Raw genomic sequence first — 24,145 nt, 5'->3', positions numbered from 1 at the left:
GGAACTCCGTAGGGTATTTGATTAGAACTGTATAAAAGGAAGGTTTTTATGGAGGAAGCTGAAAACTATAAGGGATGAGGGAACAACACAGACAAGCAGGACTACAGCTGAGATCTTAGCCTGAAGAGAAGGCTCAGTAGGCAGACCAGGGAAGCAGCAAGTGAGAACAACCAGGCTGAAAGATAAAGTCAGGACCAAGGCCCTAGGAGGCTGGCCTATCTGGAGTCTTCTTTCTGACTGTATTTTCCATCAGCCACATCTCACACACACCTCTTCAGGTGAGGTGGCTGTCTTCTTTCCCTTCAAACAGAAATTCTAGTACAAACTCAATCACAGTGTTCTTATTTTTAAAAGAGGTTCACTTAGGCAAGCATCCATCCCATTAGGCTGTAACCTGGGGGGACGGGTGTGTGTGTGTGGAGAGGGCGATTGGTTGTCTTATTTATGACTGTGGCTCTGGACAGAGAACACAGAAGAAACAAGCTCTGACTTGCCATGACAGCCCATGGTTTCTTCTCTGAATGTCACAGATATGTGCTGTGCCCCCACCAAAGATAAAACAAGATTTTTTTTTATTGAATAATCAGCTAGGTGTGGTGGCACATGCCTTGAGAAATAGAAGCTGGATGATCAAGATTTTAGGGTCATCCTTAGCTACATAATGAGTTCAAGGCCAGACTGGATTACGTGAGACCCTACCTCAAAAACCTTGGATATTCCTTCCCATTGCGCACAAATTTAATGTGAGGAATCATTGGTCTGCTTTTTAAACTCGATATATGCAATTGGAGGTTAACCGGTGGTACAGCTGCCTTCCTCTAGTCTGACTCTAACCCTGAGGTCAGCTGTGCTCTGAAGATACAGTATTATGCAGTAAGATATTAGCAGGGCAGGAAGTGGGTACGTTCACATAACTTCTGTTATAGTATATTGTTTAAAAAAAGGTTCTATTTTATTTATTATTGGTATTGGTCTTACAGTGTCTAGTTTATAAATTAAACATTGTCATTGGTGTGTAAATATAGGGAAAAACATATACAGGGTTTGATACTATCCAAATTTTAGGCATCCATGAGGAATCTAGGATGGCTCTCCGTGGTTAAGACAGTACCATGCATACTTTAATCCTCTTCTCCCATGCTATTAGCCAGCAATCTCTAATCATGGGGTAGGGGTGCTCACCCTTGGCCAAATCCTACTCATCAAGTTGAATGCTTAGCCTTACAGGTTCTATGTGTTTGGGATTGTTTGTTACGTTTTCAAAGGTTTTACATTTCTGCCTGCATGCCCTGGAAACACCTGAGTACCTGTGTCAGTACAGAGGTTAAGGCATTAACTCGAGGTCTTCTGTTTTCCCTCCTCTGATGCGTTTACTTTCAGATCCCATACCTAGGCTTCTGTTCCTGTGAAGAATTGGGAGAAACTGGAATATGGCAACTGACAGACCCGCCCATCCTTCCCCTTACCCATGGACCCACTGGGGGCTTCAACTGGAGAGAGACCCTCCTGCAAGAATAAGCTGCCTGAGAGCTGGGAAGAACTGGCCTTTTGCAGATGAGTCCTCAGGATGTCCCGTAGCAGTGGGAAAGCCCTCGCTGCATTCAAAGCAGACAGCTCAGAATCATTTAGCATATTTCTTTTCATGCTTAGGGGACGGTGAGATTGTGTCAATGAGAGAAAGTCGTGATTCAGAGGGGGAATTAAAAACACAAAATCCATCTCTCTGGACTTGCCTAGCTACCAAGGCTTTGGAGAAGTGTCTTCCTAGCTGAGCACCTGCTGCAGCAGAAACTACCATCCTCCTTCAGGCTATGCATGGCTAAAGAGCCTCATTCTTCTCCCAGAGAGCTGCTCCCTCCCGGAGAGGCATGCAAGAGGAAGGACTGTGTCTGGAAGCCAACTGGGGAGAGGATAGTCTTTTGTATTCCATTTGCAAGTTAGGGAAAGCCACGCCACACCGAGGAGTGCTTTGATGGTTGTTAGGAACTGTAAGAATAGTCCTGTGTCAGACAGCAGATTCTACCCTCAGCAGACTCCATTCACTGCCGTGCGAGGCACCTGCTTGAGGTCTCCCGACGTTCACCCTGGTACCACACCACTTGATCTCCAGAGCAGTCTGGCCCTTCATGCTTCTATCTGTGAAATGGGGAGAACAGCCCTTTTGCTCGCCCAAGCACGTTGAGATACTCAGGAGGGATCGAGAGAACGAGTGATGTGTGTTGAATGGGAGGTGGAGCTACTTGCAGAATTTTAACCAAGTTGAAATTACCCCTGTGATGGCCCGGATGAACTGTGAAGTCCCCAAGCCTGCCTGAATCAGGACGTGTCTTTCCACCCAGACTCTAGACTGTGTTAAGAAGTTAAAGAGATTGACATGTGGAAGGATGTTATGTTGGATTCACTATTTGGATCAGAAAAAAAAAAAAAAAAAAAAAAACAGAAAACAAAAACACAAAAAGAAAAAAAAAAACTCCAGTGCAATACAGATATTTTTAGAAACTATGCCGAGGGTCATATTGTTGGTCACATACAGGCTATGTCCACTGTAGCAGAATGTCCATAGGTTAGCCCGTTTTAGGTTGTCCAGGAAGCCCAGGGACTAACATGATTGGTGACAGTCACAACTGCACTGCTTCTTTTGCTGGCCTCTTTGCTTTTCTATGGTAATTTAGAACAGACGGGAGGGAGGACCACTTGAAGGAAGCTGGAGAGTCAGAGCCTATCTGTGGGCTCTCACTGCACCTACTTCCTGTACTTAGAGTGTGTGTATTTAAAAGAAGAATAAATGACAATCAAACCAAAACATCCCATACCCATGTCGATTTAATTGTGTATTCCGATAGCCATCAGGGCCACAGACAGTAGCCCAGTTCGAGATAGTTCGTTGTGTAGCGTGTGTGTGCAAATTGAAACCCTGGCCACTGAGAAGGAACACAGATGTAAAACAAATGTGTCGTTGAAGCATTACATTGTAACAAGCAGACATGCACCTATGCCTGTATGTGCATGTATGTCTTAGTCTTAGGTGTTCAGGTAAATGCATCACTTTGATTGGGCTGTATTCCATTGTCCTTAATCCAATATAGACAACGTCCCGGGCAATTATCTACAGAGCCAGAGAGGGCACAATCTGAAGAAACTTTCTGAAGAACTTAAGTGGATAATAGAAAAGTTTAATTTTCCAAATTGCTTATCAAAATGGCTGGGTGATCTGAATTCAGTTAACATCTTATTGGACACTGGTCTATAAAAAGAATTAAAGATTGGGTCCAGTTGAGCAGTCTTGGGAGTCACACTGAATCTGTGTGTACAGAGATGTCTGGATAGTCAGACTTCATATGCATACAGAATGTCTCTGCTGGCAGTAGACCCCGAGTTGAGACTAGCTCTTTTCAATCTGTAGCTCACGCTAGCTCAGATGGTACCTGGAAGAAGGGATGGGTTAGGGACAGAGCAGGAAAAATAATAATTTTTTTATCACGTGACTCCCCCAACACCCATTTTTTTTCTTTCTTTCTTTTTTGGTAAGCATTAGAAAGCCATCTGAAATATTTCAGGGGAGTGGAAGGGTTTAATACGGGATTACAAGTCCAAACAGTGTCCTACTTCACCAAGTGTGAAAATGCCTTAGTATTATTCCCAGGTAGGACTTTGTTCCTGTGATTTCTGGGTGTCTGGCTGGAACAATTGGTGCGTGTTAATACACACACTGAGGCTGCCCTTTTCCCAGGCTCTTCTTACTGCTGCTTGGCCTTGAGGGGCCCTTTGGTTCACCCTGGGGTCCCAGTAACATTCAGATGACAGTGTCTCTTTCCCTTTGCATTCAGATTCTTGCAGCCTGAATGGCTCATTACATGGCCATCTGATGGCTAAAAGAGGGGGTTATTTTTTTTTAACCGTGTGATGAAAGGCTTGGGAGGCTTTCTGCTTTTTATTTTAATTATACTTTAACCAAAGAGTTGTTTTAAAATAACCTTACATTTGAAAGATGGTTTTGCAAATAAAGAAATAAAAATAAAAATAGAAGAAGTATGCCTTCTGGAGCCCTGTGGGCTTGGTAAATCACTGATGATCACTTCATTGCCAGTTCTGTTTGGAGTCCGTGTAGGTGGGTTCCTGCTGTGTGTAGCACTGGCCTGGAAGTCTCCTTTCCACTCTACGTGTATCCCTGTGAAAATGCCACTCTACGTGTATCCCTGTGAAAACGCACTCTTATTTCAGTTATCTGATGTCATGGGGAACACAGTGGCAACAGGAAGAGAAGGTCCTAGCTCACTGCCTTTGTAGAAAACTTAGTTTCTGTGCTCCAAGAACAGAATTCCTCTGTAACCTAAGCGCTGGGTTTCATTTCAAAGCAGTGGTGAATTGCTCTTTTGAATCTACTCTCAGTATGTTCGTGTGTTGGAATACAGATGAGCCTCCCACTAAGTTTCACAGGCATCGGCACAGTCAACTGTACCAAATCTGCACAAAGTTGGATAATGAGACTCCTGGAGATTTGCATTTAAATTGTCTAATCCGGCACATGCACGTGAGGAGGAAAAAAAGGGGGGTCTAGTCTGATGAGCCTGTGCTGTGGGCGGGCAAGGGACAACCTGACTTAATGTCTATTTAGGAGCTGTCCATGTTACAAAGGTGATGGGGGTGGGACTGTGTGGTGCTTTTCATCCTTAAACACATCTAGAATTAGATTGGCTTTTGTAACTCTTCATCATTGGTTGCTGGGAGGGTGACTGTAGGCACTGCCTCTCGATGCAGAAGAAATAGCTGGGCTGTTGCATACATGTAGTATTAGGTTTGCTGTGTGTAGGTTAACAATTTAGAGTCATTAGTAGTCAGACAATATACAGTCAGTCCTCACAGATATTTGCCTGCTGCTCCCTAGCCACTGTTCCTTGCACAGAATTTTTGCAGCCGTTCAAGTGTTCATGGAACCCTGTACGTGATACATGTATTAAACGGAAACAATGTATACTGGTTCTTTGGTTGCCACTAAGATAAAAACAACATCCTTTGACTTTGACTCCTGCATACACCACACTGAACCAGCTGTGTTAGGAAGGCATGTTAGTCTCTTTCTCACGAGTGAGAGTTTTGTCTCTTTTTTGCTATATGATTTGGGTGTATTTATTTGGGGAAAAAAAAGTTTGTAATTATAAGACTAGAAAACCACACCTAGTTGGTCTGCCAAGTCCCTTGTACACTCCCCATGGTGTCCGTGCTTCCGTGGCCGGGAAGCTGATCTTCCGAATAGAGCTATGGCAGCTTTGTGATCAGTTCATATCCATTGACATGATATGGTTCAGAGATGACTTAATAAAAAGAAACTGTGTCCTCAGTTGCCCCAGCACAACTACAGATTTAAGTCCTGAGTGTGGTCTCTTCCTGTTGTGTCTTCGCATGGTACTGTACTGTGGTCACTGTGACTGCGTGGGTGTCTATTAAGGGTATGACTCTTCCAACAGAGGGTCAGAGGGATGCTAGCTGCTGATGGAAAGGCGAGGAAATGCTTGCAGCCCTGTGGATCTTGGGTATTTCTGGTGAGGCATCCCGATGGAGAAGTGAGAGCCCAGTAGTCCTGGGAAGAGTGCACTCTACAATGCCTTCAGTTCGACCTAGGCAAACCGTGGGTCACCCTATACCTTTCAGTCAACAGATCCTAGGTTCAGAGCTAAGGCTCCTGGAACAAATACAAATTAACAAGAGAAAAGTAGACAAGTTTAACAGTTGTACAGCATGGGAAACTTCACAAAGAAATTGCCTTACAATCCTCAGTACACAATGACACCTAAACACATACACATGTATATAATTGCTTATTGGTATTTGAGACAGAGACTCACATAGCTAGCCTTGAACTAGTTAAACCACTGAAACTGGCTTTAAATCCCTGATCCCCTGTCTCCATGCCCCAAATCTGGGATTGTAGGCACACACCACCACACAGGGCTAAAGCCTAAATGTTTTAATGCTAAATTTGAGGGCAAGTGGATAATGCTAAATTTGAGGACAAGTGGATGGTTGTAGAGAAATATGATAGAGCAACGAATATGATTTTTGTGTAAGGATCTGCTGGCACTCGTATCACCTGCTCGGTTTCTCCACAGTGTCTCTTTATCATCAGAGACACGAAGGCCTCCCTTTTGGAATAGCATCTCCCATGAGAGGGTTCTCCTCTGCTTGGGAGAGAACAGGGCAGGTATTAGAAGTGACCTTCCCGCTGTCATTTGCAAACTCCTTTGTTTTATAATCCCCAGTTATACCAAAGTGACATATTTGAGGGGGGCAGTTCTGAACCCCATTGGTATCATCATTCCCCACCAATGACCATTTCAAGACGGTTTGGTGTGTCAGGCATCATCTATCAAGCAAGAATATGAAAGGCATGGGGGAGGTGGAGAAGGAAGAGGGGGCACAGATGGAGCCCAAGCTACATTCTACACTCACAGGCTCCATTTCTGCACTCTGTATTAAGCTAATAAGATTTTAAAATAAACCCTGAAAGCAAATTTGTGCCCTGGACATGAATATAGATTTCCATCCTCACAGCCATCCATGGCCCTGGCAGGATCCACTTCCTGAGGAAACATGACAGCCAGTGCTGGAGTCTGCACAAAAGACCAGGTTATGTTTAGCCTTCTGGCTGGTTCTCAGCTGTTCTCTGCTTCAAAGATCCCTAGACTCATTTTGCCCTTTTGTGTTGTTGCAAAAGCTGGCTACACATCCAGAAAGGAAAAAAAAATAAAATAAAATCAGCCAGCGTGCTTTGCATCTGCTTAAGCTGACCTCAGCAAAATGCGCTGCTTCTCCTGTTTGTGTGGGTTGGGTTCGTTGTTTTATTCTTGTGTCAGGACCCTGCCCCCACCGAAAACATCTTCCTCTCAAAGAAAAAGAATATTGCATTTTCCAGAAATACACACGTGGACCCCAGATGACTTGCTTCTGGCTAGGAAAATATGTCCTGGCTTGGTCACTTTTGGTTGTCCTTGTGTTCTTTGGGCCGTCCAGGTCAATGAGTCGGCAGGGGAAAGGCCAGGCTGTAGTAAGGATGATGCTTCCAGGGACCAAAGCTGGGTATGGCACTGGCTCAGGCTGGTTGCTGCACGCCTTCAACTCATTTTACCTAAGAATGAGCACAGGAATGATCCTTTTTCCTCCCTTATGTCTTATTCTTTTTAAATTTCTTCCTTCTTTTCTTTTGCCAGCACATTTTTAACAACCAAATTGGAAGCCAGGAAGTGGTGGCTCACGCCTTTAATCCCAACGCTTGCAAGGCAGATCTCTAAATGTTCAAGGCCAGCCTGGTCTACAGAGTGAGTTCCAGGACAGCCAAGGTCACACAGAGAAAATCTGTCCCCTCTACCACCACCACCAAAAAATTAAAAAGGAAAAATTTAAAAAATAATCAAATAGGGAAAGGGATATAAAATACACTAATAATATCAAAATGTACCATATGAATACATAGATAACTGCTTTTCTTTTTTTTTTTTTTTCAAGACGAAATTTATTTTAGCGGGCTGTCTTGGAACTCACTCTGTAGACCAAGCTGGCCTTGGAACTTACAGAGATCTATCTGCCTGCCTCTGCCTCCCATGTGCTGGGATTAAAGGCATGTACCACCACTGCCCTAGTAATCACAGCTTTTTAAAGGCCAAGATAAAACTCCTGGTGGATGGTTCCACCTGCCTGGAAATGTGAGGGGTGAGGAATGGAAGCCTCATTCTTAAAGATACCTTCTCTCTTTTTTCCCTGTGAGTGGGGTTTCGTAAAAAGAGGACGAGTAGAGTCGCTGTGTTAACTAAGCTTCTGTGGGGATCTTGTTGTAATCGTGATTGAGGTCGGGTCATTTGTTCAAGGTAGGCTCTCACCATGCAGCCTAGTCTGCCCTCAAACATACTAATATCCCCTCGTTTCTACTTCCAGAGGACTGATGTCATGTACCACAAGTGGTGGTTGATCTCACGTGAATTTTTATTTAGAAAGTTGCTTGAATGACCCATAATTAAAATTGTTTCCATTTGATCTTGGTGATAATTTTGCAAGGTAAACAGACCAGGTACTATGATGTTATTTTATGAAAGAAACTAAGGAGGCCAATGAGATGTCTCGGTAGGGAAAGTGCTTGACAAAGTGCAGGTGATGAGGCAGGCGCCATCCCTCTCATGTCTACTGTTATTCATGCTCTCTGCTGCTCCTGAGAAACATAGTCTGGATCCAGAAGTGATTTCAAAGGCTGCTGGTCCAGCTTAGAAACCCCCACAGCAGGTTTTACAACAGTTCTTGAAGACTCCTCCTCCAAGTGTGAATTAGTAGCAGTGACTGCTGGGAAACAGGCAATCCCACCACTTGTGTGGTTAGGAAAGGCCAGGGTTCTTCACAAGAGCATGAAAGGTCAACAAAAGAAGTGCAGGCCCTCTTAGAACTACTTAAAAAAAAAATCCCATAGTGTTGGTTCAAGGGGAAATCCCCTTTTGCCCTGACCCTACAATGTCCATCTGTGGCCTACTTAATAGTTCTCTCTGACCTTTTCACCTCCCACAACGGGAATGACAGGCAGTGGAGAGAGAGGTTGCTTTTTGTTTCTCTACGGTCTGGCCCTCTTCATCTTCCCATCCAATGTTAGTCCCTGGGAGTAATGTAACGAAACACAAAGACCTCATGGAATGGGAACCACCGTGACAAATTGGTGGACACTCTCTCCTTGACCTTCTGTGGTCCTTGTAGAGAACTGTGGCCTTTTCCAGAATATGTCCCATCCAAACATGACTCTTTGGATAACGATGCTTTTGAGCACTGTAGGCACCTAAGAAGAAGCAGATAGAAACAATCAACAAGCAAATAAGTAGTCTCTGCCCACCCCATTACTAAAAAGCAGGCATCTGTGTATTAAGGGGCCCCCCTTCCCAGGCCTCCGGGGATGCAGTTACTGGAGGCACATTCAGGCCCTCCCCAGCCTCCAGAGGGCCCTGAGGGACTCCCTAAGATGCCTTATTAATCAGCTCTTCTTCTCTGTTCCTTCCCCACACATCCCTTACAGCTGTTGGGTGAGACTCGCCATCCTTTTTAGTATATTGCGACCTCAGTAAAACTCCGTGGCTCAATGGTGAAAGGCAGTCTTGGAATTGTAAGCTAAAACTTGCTTGCTCGCCGGTGCCTCCCGTGCACATGTCCCTATGAAATACGCACAAGGACAAACTACTTCTCCTCTTCCCACTCTCTCCTTTGTTATTTGGTTCCAGCTAAGAACTTAGAAAAGTATGGGAGGAAACTGTTTTTTGCTTTTGAGGCCTCCCACCTACAAGGCCCATTCCTGTGCGCACGCATGCATGAACATGCACACACACACCCACACACCCACACTTCACTGAAGAATAGTTGAAGGCCCCCCTTGGCCATGATCACCCTGCCTCATCATTTCTCTCCACTCACTGAATGGTCATAGTCTGTAATTTTTCCCCTTGGGGACACTTGTGGGCTGCAGGCTGAAGCACAGTTTATGAATGAGTGATTAGGAAGGACTTTACAGACCACAAGGACATGTCATACACCGGCCCACTTTGCGGTATTTCCTTCAGGGACAGTACACTTTTTTCTATTAATAAATTCATGTATTCACTTTACAGCCCTATCCCAGCACCCCCTCCTCCCAGTCATCTCTCACACAGCCCCTCTCCCCATTGTCCCCTTTCCCTCTCTTCTGAGAAGAGAGAGACACCCCCTGAGTACCAACCCACCCTGGCACACCAAGTCACTGCAGGACTGGGCACATCCTCTCCACTGAGGACAGACAAGGTGGGAAACCTAGAGAAACAGGATCCACAGACAGAAAACAGAGCCAGAGACATCACCCCCCTCCCACACACTCTAGTTGTTGAGGAACCCTCAAGAAGACCAAGCTGCACATCTGCAACATGGGAGGCAAGAGGGGAACGTGCACTAGGTCCAGCCCATGTATGCTCTTTGGTTGGTAGTTCACTCTCTGGGAGCCCTCAAGGGCCTAAGTTAGTTGACTCTGTTGGTCTTCCTATGGAGTTCTTATCCCCACGTGTCCCTCAGTCCTTCCCCCAACTCTTCCACAAGACTTCCCATGTTCCATCTAATGTTTGGCTGTGGGTCTCTGAATCTGTTTTGTCAGCTGCTGGGTGGAGCCTCTCAGTGAACAGTTATGCTAGGCCCTTGTCTGTAAGCCTAACAGAGAGAGTAGCATTAATAGTGTCAGAGATTGGTTCTTGCCCATGGGATGGGTCTCAGGTTGGACTGGCCCTCAGCCTCCACTCTGTCTTTCAGGGAAAGTTCTTAATCTCTGAGACCAATGGACTCATGCAACATTAAACAAAGTTTTATTGTTGTTTAAAGATTCTTTTAATTTTAAATTATCTGTATACATGTGCGCTCTGTGTGTGTGTGTGTGTGTGTGTGTGTGTGTGTGTGTGTGTACGTGTGTGTACATGTGTATGTACATATAAGTGAATGTGTCTGTGGACTCCAGAAGAGGACATCAGATCTCCCTACAGCTAGAGTAACCAGCTCATGGCTTCAGACACACAGCCGATCAAAGCTAGACTCGTGTGTGGTGTGGTAACTAGAGTGCTATTCATTTCAATCTTGGAGATCAGGGAAACAGCTAGGGCAGAACTGGAGATGACCGTGACCTCCATGTCCCATTCCCACTAGCCTATGTAGAGTAGCTAATCACCATGACTCAAAGGCTCCCCAACCAACACAAACCAGCTGCAGACCTAGTTTAAAATGCAACAGTCAGCCAGGGACATTCCATATTTAAATAGAACAGTAAGATCTTCTTTAATGCTCTAGAAGAATTATGTCAAGCATCATGTTAGACTTTAGAATGTAAAGAGTAGTGTTGGGGCTGGAGAGATGACTCAGAGACCAGGAGAATTGACTGCTTTTCCAGAGGACCTGGGTTCTATTCCCAGCATCTAATGAGAGGTAACAACTCTCTGAAACTCCAGTTCCAGGGGGTCTGATGCCTCCTTCTGGTCTCTGTGGGCACCAAGAACACACAAAGTACACAGACAGACATGCAGGCACAACACACATGTATACAAAAATAATTTATTTTTTTAAGAAAAAAGAGTGTTTCTCAAGCAGAGTCTATTCAGCTGTCCAGTCACTCATAACAACCTCCTCCAAATGAAATAGTCTATCTCAGTGAATGAGAGAAATGAACCTAAATTGTCATGTTTGCATATTTTAAACTCTCATTGTAACTAACACATTTTTCTTAAAAAACAAACAAGCAGAGAAGGGACTTTTGTGTCATGTCTGATCATCTTAGTGAGGCATGTAAGAGATGTTGGATGCATAGAGAAGAGAGGGAGTGTGCACAGGTGGGGAGATTAATAAGTAGACCGAAAGACAGATAAGTAGATAAATGGGAAGATCCCAACGTGAATGAATGAATCAACACATCTAATAACCACTAGATATTGTTGTCCAAGTCAGAAATACAAAATATCCAAGAAGGTTGGACAAAAATTACCTAGCTATTGTTTGCTTAGTAAAGTAGAAAAGCTAAAAAACAATGTCCAGACGGGGACATTTAATCTCTCCTGCCCCTCTCTCTTCCCCAGAGTCTCATGTCATCACTTACCATGGCTACCCACTTGTGGCTGAGCAGTGTTTGTCACCAACACCTCATTCACACCTCTCCACAATGGATAGGACACCTGTGGCCCCCAAGATGTTCCACCTGGAGGTGTTTTAGGGGCAGCTAACTAAGAGGGGGCTCAGAGAAGGTGGAGGAGGTGACACACACAAGGTCACAGAGCTACAGCCTCCCCCCTTCAAAAGCCTGTGTGTACTTTAGAACCCACAGGAAGCTGTCAGAGACTCCCTCCGTTCAGCACAGCCAGCATGTGGTGGGGAGTCCTCAGTTTGCTGTTCTGGGTGCCCGTGCAAGGTAAGGACTTAGAGTAAATGGGTATTTTTGCTCGGCTGACTTTATGGGCTTTTTTTGGCTAAAGCTATCTGTCAGCCAACTGTGTTCTTGGAGGTCCTACTCTGGAAGATAACTCAGGTCACTTTGTTAATACTTCTCTGGCTGTGCTCAACCCACACGTCCAAGGGCAGTTACTCCGTCTCTTCTGTTTCTTATTGAACCTCTCTTCAGGGTGTAGGGGCAGCCTGGCATGCATCGGTGGAATCTGCTGTGATGAAATAAAGCCAGCATCCTAAGTCGATCTTTTGAAGGTTTATCGGTTGAAGGACATTCATTTCAGATTCCAAAATGCCTTTGATGTAGAAGTCTTTGTCAAATATCCTAATTTCTCTAAAATTCAGGTTTTGCATTTTTAGCCCTGGCCATCCTGGAACTCATTCTATAGATTAGGCTGGCCTCATACTCACAGAGATCCACCTCCCGAGTACTGGGATCAAAGGCGTGCACCACTGCCATCCGACTCCGTTCTTTTCATCTTTAGATGAGGATGTCCCTGTCAAACTGCTTATGATAAGAATATCTCAAATTTACAAACTCTTTGGAAGTAATGAGGTATTAATCACTTCTAATTTAGTTCAGAGGAATAAGAACCTAGTAAAAACTCTTTACTTTTAAACATTTGTTTATTATTCTATGTGTATGAGTGCTTAGGTGTGTGTGCCGTGTGTATGCACTGTCCAAGGGGCTCAGAAGAGAGAGTTGGGGCTTTTGGAGCTGGAGTTATCCAGATGGCCAGGACCTGCCATGTAGGTGCTAGGAATGAGCTGGAGTCCTCTTCCTCTGCCAGAGCAGCAAGTACCCTTAACCGCTGAGCCATCTCTCTGGCCCCGAAAGCTACTTGTTTTGTAGAAATCAGTTATATTTTACATTTTGCTATAATTTGGTTTTGGGAGCTTAATTCTACTGTCATATTATGAAAATTAGAGAAAGATACAGTGACCTTTTAAGCTTGGGTAAAATTATTCCTACCCGAGTGTGGGGTAAGAGTGAGGGATCATTTCCCGGTGTCCTAAATCTCTGATGGTCCTTGTGTCCGACGTATAGAAAGAGACCGTGTACAGAGCCACTGCTCAGCTTCAAATGTTTGTTTGTTTCCAAATAGTGATTCTCCTGCTCTATGTCAGGACACACACCTGCCCCTCTCATCTGCATTCGTTTCAGAATGGCAGCTGAGGGATGTGATTTGAGATGGGGGTGGGGGGGCGGTGGGGAGCGGCAAGATTTTTTTTTTTATTTTACGTGGTTTTTCAATTCCCTGAGCTCTATACGTCACTTAGTGCCTTCCTTTCTGTTCCCTGTACCCTGGGGCACTTAACAAGGATTCTGTTTTGGTAACGAGTGACATTAGCTTCTTCAGTAAGTGCCTTTAGATGGCCAAAATGAGTACAATTTCAGTTACTCCAAGATTTAAAACCTTCAGCTGACCTTAATTTTTTTTCCTCCTTCAAACTTTTCCCATACTTAAAAAAAATGCCCCATGAGATTTTTAAATAAACAGCAAAATAACCCTATCTTAAGCTGAATCAAGTCTGAGCAACTGACAGGCGCACATCTGGAACATCAGCATTTAGAACAGGAGGCTCACCATGAGTTCAAGACCAGTCTAGGCTACACAGTGGCTTTACGTAAAGGCAATGCAGCATAGGAGGACCCTGCCTCCAAAAAAATAAGAAAACAAAAAGACAAGCTTAAGCAAGTCTAGGAGAATATGCAACGCTCTTGTGATTATATGGAGAGAAAAAAATATTTATCGAGTAATGCACAGTGCTGGACAAATTGTTAAGTACACTTATTCCTAGAGAAAATGCCAAGGTAGATATTGGTATTTTCAGTCTATACAGGAGAAACACTGAGGTTAGAGGAGTTAAATAACCTGATGGGTTTTCACAACCGGTCAAGAGGAAGTAAATATCAGTCTATAAAGAACCCAGTAAATATTAGATCTCATGGAACCTTCAATTTGTGTTTATGTGTGTTTTTCTGTGTGTGTGTGTGTGTGTACACACACATGCACCATTGGGGTGTCATAGAAAGTACATTCTGTTTTAAGTATTTCTTTTGTCCCTTTTAATTATGTATATATACACACAGATCTGTGTGGGAGTGTGTGCGCGTGTATGCTGGTGCCTGCTGAGGCCAGAGCCATCAGATCCCCTTGGAGCTGGAGTCACATGAGCCACCTGATGCTGGGCTGGGAATCAGGCGAAGGTCCTCTGCAAGAGCAGTGTTCTCTTAACTGCCAAGCTACCTCTCCAGCCCAGAAACTTAACGGTGAATTAAAAATTCAGAGAGTTGTAATGACTTAGACATTCTGAAAGATTCAATATTGAAAGAACCCAAACTGAAAATCCATCCCTGCTGAGGACGCAGGAGCTCAGTGGGGTTAGAACAGCTGCTGCTGATACTGACCTACATCTGCTCCGGCCCTTCCAAGTCCTGTGTGCGCAGGAGCTGGTCAGGTGGCTTTCTTGCCAACACGAAAGCAACAAAATATCTACTTTGACCCACCTGTAAATTGTTAACCGCCTTTAGCAAATAAGGCAGTAGGAAAATCATTGTGGGGGCTTCTAAAGCTGCCAGAGATTTGCAGACAAAATAATTTCACCATCATGGACCACACCCCTCTTTCAAGGCTCCTGGAATGAAAAATCTCTAGAGTGGATAAAATATAACACAAATGAGTCTGGGTTCTTTTTTTTTTTTTTTTTTCTTTCCAAAAGTCATTCTCCTCTCATTTATACTGTAGACAATGAAAAGGCTGACCCGGGTAGAATTCCGACCCTCTTTTGTAGCTGCAGGAAGGTAGGGCCTCTGCAAACCAGAGAATTCCTTCGTTCTCTTGCATCAAGTCAGCCTCTTTGTGACAATCTGGAAAATGATTTGATTTTGACAAGTATAATTTATTTTCACATCTGTAGTTTTCTCTGCCTATTCTAAAAATAACACAGAGTCTCTTTTTGTAATGTTCTTCAGTGAAGTGCATTTCTGCCTAAGTCTGCACAAGAGCCATGGAAACAAGGCTTCAGTCTGAGAATTCGCTATGTAGTTAGCCTTACTTCAGTTCCAGTTCCAGTCTCTATTTTTCGATGTCAATTACAGAGGAAAATTAGAGTTCCATTAAAGTATTTATCTCTGACGACTTACATTTGTTTCTTTTGCCCATTAATTCAACTAATATCTTAAAAACCTAACTTTGTTCTAGTCCCTGAGAATGTATAGTGAACGGATGCCACGGTCACTCCAGTCACCCCACTTCCAGCCACTTGTAACCAACCCATCAATGAGAAGCACCCATAACCACACACGTGCATAGGAACTCATTAAGAGCTGTAGTCAAAACCATTCAAAGCCTTTGGGTGTCTAGAAAAGAGAGCAGGTCAGTTGGAAGGGAAGGAGGTGAAGACCTGTTTTTAAGTTTGTTTTTCTTTGTGTGTGTGTGTGTGTGTGAGATGCATGCCCATGTGTATTTGTGTGCACATGTGTGTGCCGCTATGTGTGTGCATGTGTGTGGAAGCCCATGTTTGATACTGAGAGTTTTCCTTGATCATTCTCCAGTTATTCATTTTGAGGCAGGGTCTCTCTCTGTGTCAAACCTAGCCAGCTTGCTGCAGGATCCTCTGTCTCTGCCTCCTGAGTAAGGGAACTGCAAATGAGCCACCCCCAACCCCACCAAGTATTCATGTGGGCTCTAGGGATCCAAACATCCATCCTCTGACTTGCTCAGCATGCACTCTCACCACCGAGCAGGGCTCACAGCCTTCTACTTGGAAGTTTGGGCAAAAGTTGCAACCTATGGGGTTGAGTCTCCTTAAGGAGAGTCTTGGAGGAGACAACAACAGCGGGGCAACAGCCGGACAACAGCAGTCTTGCAGCCAGAATCTTCCAGGATCCAACAAGTGTCTCTTCACTTGGAGTATCTGGGAGGTGCATCATCCAGTGAGTCAGGTGTGAGAAAAATCATCAGAAATTTTAGCCTGATTCCTACATACAATAGGAGCCATAGGAGATACTTTTAAATATTCCTCATTTATCATTAAAATTCATATGTCTGTGGGGTGTGGGCATTGGGTGCAGGTGCCAGTGAAGGCCAGAAGCGTCAGATCCCCCTGGGGCTGTTAATTGCTGGATGTGGTTACTGGGAACTGAACTCGGGCTCTCTGCAAGAACAGTACTTCTCTTCTCTAATTATTATTTTTATTTTATTTTAAGAGTATGGGTGTTTTGTTTGCATGTATGCCTGTATACCCGTATGAATTCCTGGTATCCTCAGAAGCCAGAGAGGACGTTGGTTTCCTTGGAACTGCCACTGTGAGCCACAGTAGATGATGTGAATCAAACTGTCTTCTAGAAGAGCAGCCAATGCTCCTAGCTGCTGAGCCATCTCTCCAGCACTAGGAAATATTTTACATGAAGGCAGAAGCATACTGTCTTTAAAATTTTGTCATTCTGGAAGAATGATGTAATGGCCCAGCAAGAAGCAATGGGGGCCTGAACCAAGGCCACACCAGTGGTGGGGAAAACAGGAGTAGGTTGATTAAATCAGTGCTTGGGAGAGAGGTAAGGCTAGTGTGTTGTTGATCAGATGTCTGGGATGCCATGGCTGGTGACCACATTAACTAATGTAAGAAAACAGTGGAGTTGAGCCTGTAGCATATCTGTGCTAGTTATGAGAGCAGGAGAGACACAGGGGATAGGAGAGATCACAGATTCCAATCAGACATGGAGAGACACAGGGGACAGAGCAGACCCTGATTCCAACTGGACATGGAGAGAGAGACAGGACAGATCCAGATTACTACCAGACGTGGAGAGACATGGGTATAGGACAGATCCAGATTCCCACTGGACACGCTGAGTTTAGGGCCCTGCAGCACACAGCTGTGCTTGGCTTTGAATGTATTATATGCAACAATTTGGCATTAAGTCAACTTTTTTTAAAAAAAGAGTATTTTCATTATTTTTTCACTCTCTCTGATATATAATGATTTATAAACTCTCTCTGATACCTTTACTTATATAAGCATATACACTCACACACACAAGGGCACATGCTTACACACACACACAGCAATTCCCCACTAACCTTGGGAAAGACCAAGAATTCTTAAGAAGGCATTGGCTTAACCTGTGTGTGCTGCTTAGCTTGTGTGTGCTTCAGGAGCTGAGTGTGAGTGTAGAAAGTTGGTCATGAATGTTTTGGTGAGAAGCTCTCCCTGGAAAGAAACACAGGTTATTTATTTGTTTTTGTGCATGGTGTGTGTGTGTGTGTGTGTAAGCATGTGCCCTTGTGTGTGTGAGTGTATATGCTAGTACATACAATACAGAGGTGAGTAGAGAACCCTGGTTGCCCTCCTCTATTGCTTTTTTCTCCTTCATTCTCTTGAGATGGGGCTCTCCATTGAAACTGAACCCCACTCTTTTAGACTGGCTACCTCCAGGGACCTGCCTGTCTCTGACCCCTACAACACTCATGTTACAAGCACACACAGAAACATGCCTGGCTTTCCTTTTTATGTGTGTGCTGGGGATTTGAACTCAAGTCCTCGTGCTTGTAGAGCATGTGCTTTTACCCACCGAGCCACCTTCCAAGTCCAGGACCATTATATTAACTATGTGAGGAAAGAGATGAGGAAGAGTCCAGGTTCCATTCCTGTACAGCCATGCATGATATAGTGCTGGCTTGGTCTATAATATACATCACACACTACAGCCCCATGAGGTTACCATACAGTCTGTGTATGTAGCAAGCTGCACTCACCAAGTTTGTGTAAATACAAAGTACAGAGAATAAAAGAATAAAAGGCCGCCTGTGAGAGGGCTCAGTGGGTTTAAGTCACTTGCTGCTAAGACTTCTGATGTGATGTAGATCCCAATGACCCACACGGTGAAAGGAGAAAACCAACTCCTACAAGTTGTTCTCTGATCTCCATATGTGCACTGTGATGTACTCACTGAAATCCATACAGAAACACACACATAGATAGATAGATACATACATACATACATACATACATACATACATAGTTACATAGATACATAGATAGAAAGATAGATACATATATACATACATACATACATAGATCATAGGTAGATACATAGATAGATACATAGATACATAGATCATAGGTAGATACATAGATAGATACATAGATACATAGATCATAGGTAGATACATAGATAGATACATAGATACATAGATCATAGGTAGATACATAGATAGATACATAGATACATAGATCATAGGTAGATACATAGATAGATACATAGATACATAGATCATAGGTAGATACATAGATACATAGATACATAGATCATAGGTAGATACATAGATGTATTTTTTTTTTAAGAAAAAAAGTCAGCACCACAGGATCACCTTCAGCACTGTAAAAATAAGTGTACTTTGTGGCATTTGCATAGTGATGAAATCTAATCGCACAGACCTTAAGAACTGGGCTCAAATAGAGGCCTCATAACACATGGCCATTAGTGACTGCATGCATCTAGTTACTGAGATAACAAAAGTGCAGAAACCAGTAACGCACACAGGCAACACAACCTAAGTAGATGGTGAGACCTTACAGCCATTCAGTGCCAAACTCTGTGTAGGACTGAACCTTTCACTTCCCTGTCTAAACACCTGGACCCGACAGCCCCCCCATCCTGACCCCCCACAAAAGGGCATAAACAGGGAGAAGCGGGAAGTTGGCACGTGGAGCTTGAGAAAAGTTAGGGGTGAGAGAGAATATTGTCAGTATAGCTTCAGCATCTATGGAGAGGAAGTGGTAAGAAAAAAAAAAACTTGCACCTTGTTGCTCTGACAACAGGTGAAAGTTTGACTCCAAAGTTAGGTGAAAGAAAAGTGAGAAGACAGGAAGACAGATAAACTTCCCACTGAGCTCCCCCCACCCCCGTGGCTTTACAGTGGACTAGTCTTCCTTCCTTTTTTGGGGGGGGGCCTGGTTTTTTTTGAGACAGGGTTTCTCTGTATAACCCTGGCTGTCCTGGAACTCACTTTGTAGACCAGGCTGGCCTCAAACTCAGAAATCCGCCTGCCTCCCAAGTACTGGGATTAAAGGCGTGCACCACCACCTCCCTTTCTACACCAGTTTCCTACTGCAGGCAGGATCAAACATGGGGCCCCTGCATAAGACCGGCAAAGCCCAGAGCAAGGAGTGGTGGGGCAGCTCAATCTCTGCGCTTCGATCACCATATGCATCTGTGGCACCAGAAGACGAGGTCACTCTGACCAGCAGCCACATACTAAATTCTCAGCAGCAAGAATGACTACTACTAACTTTAGGGCGGAAAAACTGCTTTCGCCTGTGCTAAAAGCCACAGTACAGTTTGTCACAATCTAAAGACATTGTAAGAGTCTCCTGACTCTATTTAATTCATGGGCAGGAGATTATTTCCCAGGAGGAAACCCAAGCAGAATTCTGGCAAGAGACCTCATCGCCTGTTTTTGAAAACACAGATGTTTTCATTACTTAGTGACTTGGTTAGTAATTGAAGCCAAGGTCTGTGGCATGCTAGACCTGTATTCTACCTCTGGAACTGTGCTTCAGCTCCATTCATCAATCAATCAATCTCTCTCAGTCTATTTCTGTCGGTCTGTCTCTGTCTGTCTCTCTCTCTCTCTGTGTATGTGTATACACATATTTAAGTATATGTGTACACATATGTGTATGGGAGTGTGTACATGTGTGTGCAAGCCAGAGGTGAACATTAAGTGTATTCGACATTGTTCTCTACCGTGTTTTGTTTTGTTTTGTTTTGTTTTAGACAGGATCTTTCTTTGAACCTGGAGCTCATCTATTCTGCTAGACTGGCTGGCCAGAAAGCTCCAGAGTCCTCCTGTCTCCACCTCCACAGCACTGAGATTGGAGATGAGTACTCTGCACTTGTATATTTTCCGTGGGTGCTGGGGTCCAAGCTCAGATTTCCATGATTACGTGGCAAGCCATCTATCTCTCCAGCCTCACCAGTGACTCAGGGTTATTTGTCCACATTGGCTGATGGCACAGATGTTTGTCGATTAGAACTAAAACAAACTGTTTCCCCATGAAAGTCAGTGTGAATGCAACATAAAAATTTCTGAGTTGTTATTGCTACAACCTACATGGAAATTAAAGGCTAGGGCTAGATGCAAAAACATAGGCTCTACGAAGTGAATCTTCAGCATTTGGGAATTCTCCCAGAGCATTTTTCCTGGTGCTTAAAATTTACCTCAAGGATGCTGGGTATGGTGGCCCATGTTTATGATCCTAACACTTGGGAGGCTGAGGCAAGAGGATCAGGAGCTCAGAGCCAGCGTGGGCTGTATAGTGAGTTCAAGGCCAGTCTGGGTGACATGAGACGTTGGGAGAAAAAAGAAGACGACCCTTTTCACAGCGTGTATATCAAAAGGAAATAAACTTCCTTCCTTTTTTCATTTTTAGGTTGAAGATAGGGCTATAAACCATTTGCTGTCCATAATTTATAAGTATAGTGTTCTTCTGGTTGATAGTTTTTACACCATCCTGGGTAAGAATTATATTATGCCAAAGAAAAACAATTTTGTTTAAAATGTGAAGTAGTTCTGATAAATGTGCCAATTCAGAAAGGAAAAAAAAAGTAAGTTTACTCTTCCTTTATTTTCTTTCTGGGACAATAAATTTGTCACTGCTCAGAGTCAATTCATCATTCTCTGGGGGCACAGTGTGATTCAGAGAAATTGGACTCCTACATTTCCTAGAGGAACCCCTTAGTGGTAGAAGCTGTCAGGGTGGATTTATCTACTCCAGTGGCCAACAGGCCCATGGGTTACTGGTGTGTGTGTGTGTGTCTGTGTGTCTCTGTGTGTGTGTGTGTGTGTGTGTGTGTGTGTGTGTGTGTGGTGGTGGTGGTGGAGGGGGGATTCAACCCAGGGCTAGAGAGCACTTTACCACTCAACAATATCAGGAACTGCAATCCACTACCCCCTCAACACACACACACAGAGGCTTGTAGACAGGCCATGTAATACTTGAACTTGTAAATCACCCATTTTATAAACTGAGGCCACGAGTGCTGTGTTCAGGGCGTTCATCACTATGATAGGTCTATGTCGATACAGAGGTGTGCACTGAAGTCTACACCCTGATTCCAGTCCCGTGGCTTCTGTGACCTTGAGCCAGATGGGGTCACTCATCTGTAAACTGAGCAACAGATCTCTTCTTTGGGGCCAGGTGATGGCTTTTGCTGCCAGGGCACTTGCTACCAGGTTGGACAACCTGGGTTCAATCATGGGGCTCGCTTGGCAGAGAACCGAGTGTCTGGACTGGTCTTCTTCCACCCTACCTCACACGCGCATGCGCCCTGCCTGACCTTCCCCCCATCTCTCCCTCCGCAGCAGCCTTTCTGAAAATGGAGACCATCACGGTAGAGGAAGGCCAAACGCTCACTCTAACGTGTGTTTCTTCTCTGACAAAAAAAGTCTCTCTCCAGTGGCTGGCTCCCTCTGGGTTCACCATTTTTTTAAATCAGCATCCTGGTAAGTGGGGTTGTGGGGAGAAAATGACAAACCTCAACCTAAGGGATTTCCAACTGGGGCAGGTTAGTGGGACGGAAGGCTCACATGAGTCACCCAAAAAGTGGGCACAGACCACCCACTGTTACACGTGATTCACACCTCAGAGGCCTGTTATGTGACACAGGGCTGCTTTGGGGGAGACAGGAAGTCTGAAATGGAAACCCCACTAGAAAGGTTCCTAAAGGGGGCTCACATTACAAAGCACCTTTCCACGCCAACATCCCACCCCCACATCACTTTTTGACTCTCAGTGACCAGGAAACACCCACAGCAAAGCCATAGGCAGGCAGTAGGTTGCCTCGGTGGACCTTCCTGGTGGCGCTGACACATCCCCTCCTGTCCAGAACCAGCTGCAAAGTCACATTAGTGAGCGCTTCCTCTTCCCCTGCAGGACTTCCGACCAAGATTTTTGGGCAGTGGCCATTGACAGGATGTACAGCAGTCACTTTCTCCGGGCCACATATAAAGTATATGGTGGCATGCTTAAGATAGAGAGAGAGGGACAAACTTCACACATCGCTTAGACCATGGACAGGAATTTACCAAAGACTCTTTCATAATGAGGCCACTAGATATCTCTAAAACCCCTAGATGTCAAGCACTTGAGAAAACAAGAACCATTAAAGCCCATTAATGTTCACAGAGCCCCTCCCCTATAGATATGCTTTGTCGATGCTGTTTAATTGATGCAGTAAATAGAAAAGAGTCAAATAGTTTGTCGCAAGCTTTACCGGCTGTTAATAGTACAGTGTGGAAGACTAAGAAGACAGAGCTGAGAAAAGTTGTAGAGAACTGAAGTTTGAGTAGGAATCGTTCTCTCGAAAACGTTTCTTCTGTTGTTTCTCTTTGGGAGAATGAGAAGTTAGACATCTTGAGGTTTCTTCAGCAAAACCCCTTGATCCACGTGGAAGACTTGCCAGGTGAGGGTCGGTCATCACACCTCTGGCTGGCATTTGGTAGTCTCCGAGAATTGTTGAAGTTGTCACAAATCTCTAGTGGGGTGCCTGCCGGCTCTGGGATCTGGAAGGTAGCCACCAAACATGCACTAAGCATCCGCCTCTTGCTGAAGCACCATAACAAAGAACTCTTGGTTCCAGTGTCAGCCAAGATGAGGCTGCAAACCCAGGGTGCTAGCTCAAGAGGCATTAGGTCCCTAGAGACACGGGCATCCTCAGGCTTTAACCCCGCCCAGGTTTAACTCTGTTTACGCTGTGCAAATTATGCACCTTTAACAGATGAAAAGGTAAATCAACAAACTCACTCTTTCCAGCGCCTCTGCTTTGCCCTGGAATCTTTTACTTCATGTGAAATTCCCAGGTCAGTTGGTCAAATAAGATGAAGAGGAACCCTCCATGCTGGGTTAGTGCTGTCTGAGCTGGCTTTTTTGTACTACTGGCCAAATCCCTTAAAGGACTCTGCCAAAATCCGCAGGACTCCTCAAATAGTAACAAACATTTTTTAAAAAATTAAAAATTGAAGGCACTCAGCTGGTGAATTTCTCTTTTACTGCTGACATTTGTTGTGACAAGACAAACCACAGGCACATCAGGTTTCAAAGAAGCAAATCACAGCAGGGCATTCAGGAAAGCAATGGAACCCAGGCGTTGGGGCACATCCTTTTCATCCGGGCACTGGGAGGCAGAGGCAGGTTCTCCTGTGAGCGAGTTTTCCTCATAACAACTTCTCTTTGCCTCTTGTACAGCTTTAAAAAGCTCCAAATACCAGCTTCTTCACCATTCGGCTACACAACTCTCCATTAGTGTGTCCAATGTAACTCTCCGAGAGGAAGGTGTGTATACATGCTTACACTACGGGAGTTCTGTGAAGACGAAGCAAGTGAGAGTGACCGTGTTAGGTATGTTCCTAGCAGGGTAACTCCCCAGGGACATGATGGACAAAATGAACCATTTTATTTATTTATTTATTTATTTATTTATTTATTTATCTATCTATCTATCTATTTATTTATTTACTTAATTTTATTTTAAAAAGCTTATTAGAGGATTAGCATTGCCATGGGGCTCACACCCAAGTCAGAAGAATCCAGTCCCTCCTCCCACCATATATATCTTGGGGATTGAACTTAGACTTGGTAGCATGAACTTCGCTGTGTTGAGACACTTCCCCCAGCCCACTTTGAAGTTACAATGAATCGTTAAAAAGATTTATTTTATTTTTAAGATGTGTCTGTGTCTATGTGAGGATAAAGTGTAGGTGCCCAGACAAGCCGGAAGAAGCCCAAACAACCAAACAGTTCCCAGGGAGCTGATGGGTGATTGTGATCCACCCAACATGGGTGCTACAAACCAAACACAAGTCCCAAACTCTCTCTTATGCACTGAGCCACCCCTCCCAACTCCACGAAGTACCATTTTTAAACTTAGTATTTTAATTTAAAAAGTTTTACTTGTAACAGGAGCTTCTGAGGGCATGTCTGCCATCTTTTATTGAAAGAAAATTAAAGAGACCTGAGGTGTGTGTGTGTGTGTGTGTGTGTGTGTGTGTGTGTGTGTGTGGCAAGCTCTAGATTCAAAAGTAAATTAATACATTTGCCTGGGGCACCAACGAGGTTTTGTTTGTTTTCAGGAAACTAAACAGAAGTAATATTCGTGTTTTATAGGTTGTGATTA

General features: G+C 44.2%; 1 protein-coding gene across 2 annotated transcripts in view; it reads left to right on the top strand.

The window, feature by feature from the left end:
* The window catches only part of Ubash3b (ubiquitin associated and SH3 domain containing B), a 156,854-nt gene extending 153,385 nt beyond the window's left edge, over positions 1 to 3,469 (top strand). For both annotated transcript variants that reach the window (XM_021172197.3, XM_029481520.2), the window contains exon 14: positions 1,381 to 3,469. In XM_021172197.3, the coding sequence (XP_021027856.1) occupies positions 1,381 to 1,518 (138 nt within the window). In that variant the 3' untranslated portion in view covers positions 1,519 to 3,469. The remainder of the gene's footprint in view (positions 1 to 1,380) is intronic.
* The last annotated feature ends 20,676 nt before the right edge of the window (positions 3,470 to 24,145 follow it).

This window comes from Mus caroli, unplaced genomic scaffold (genome assembly GCF_978045245.1).
Source record: "Mus caroli unplaced genomic scaffold, Mus_caroli_1 scaffold_11, whole genome shotgun sequence".
Classification (NCBI taxonomy): domain Eukaryota; kingdom Metazoa; phylum Chordata; class Mammalia; order Rodentia; family Muridae; genus Mus; species Mus caroli.
The sequence above is the reverse complement of the archived record's forward strand: the minus strand, read 5'-3'. Positions and strand labels throughout refer to the sequence as shown.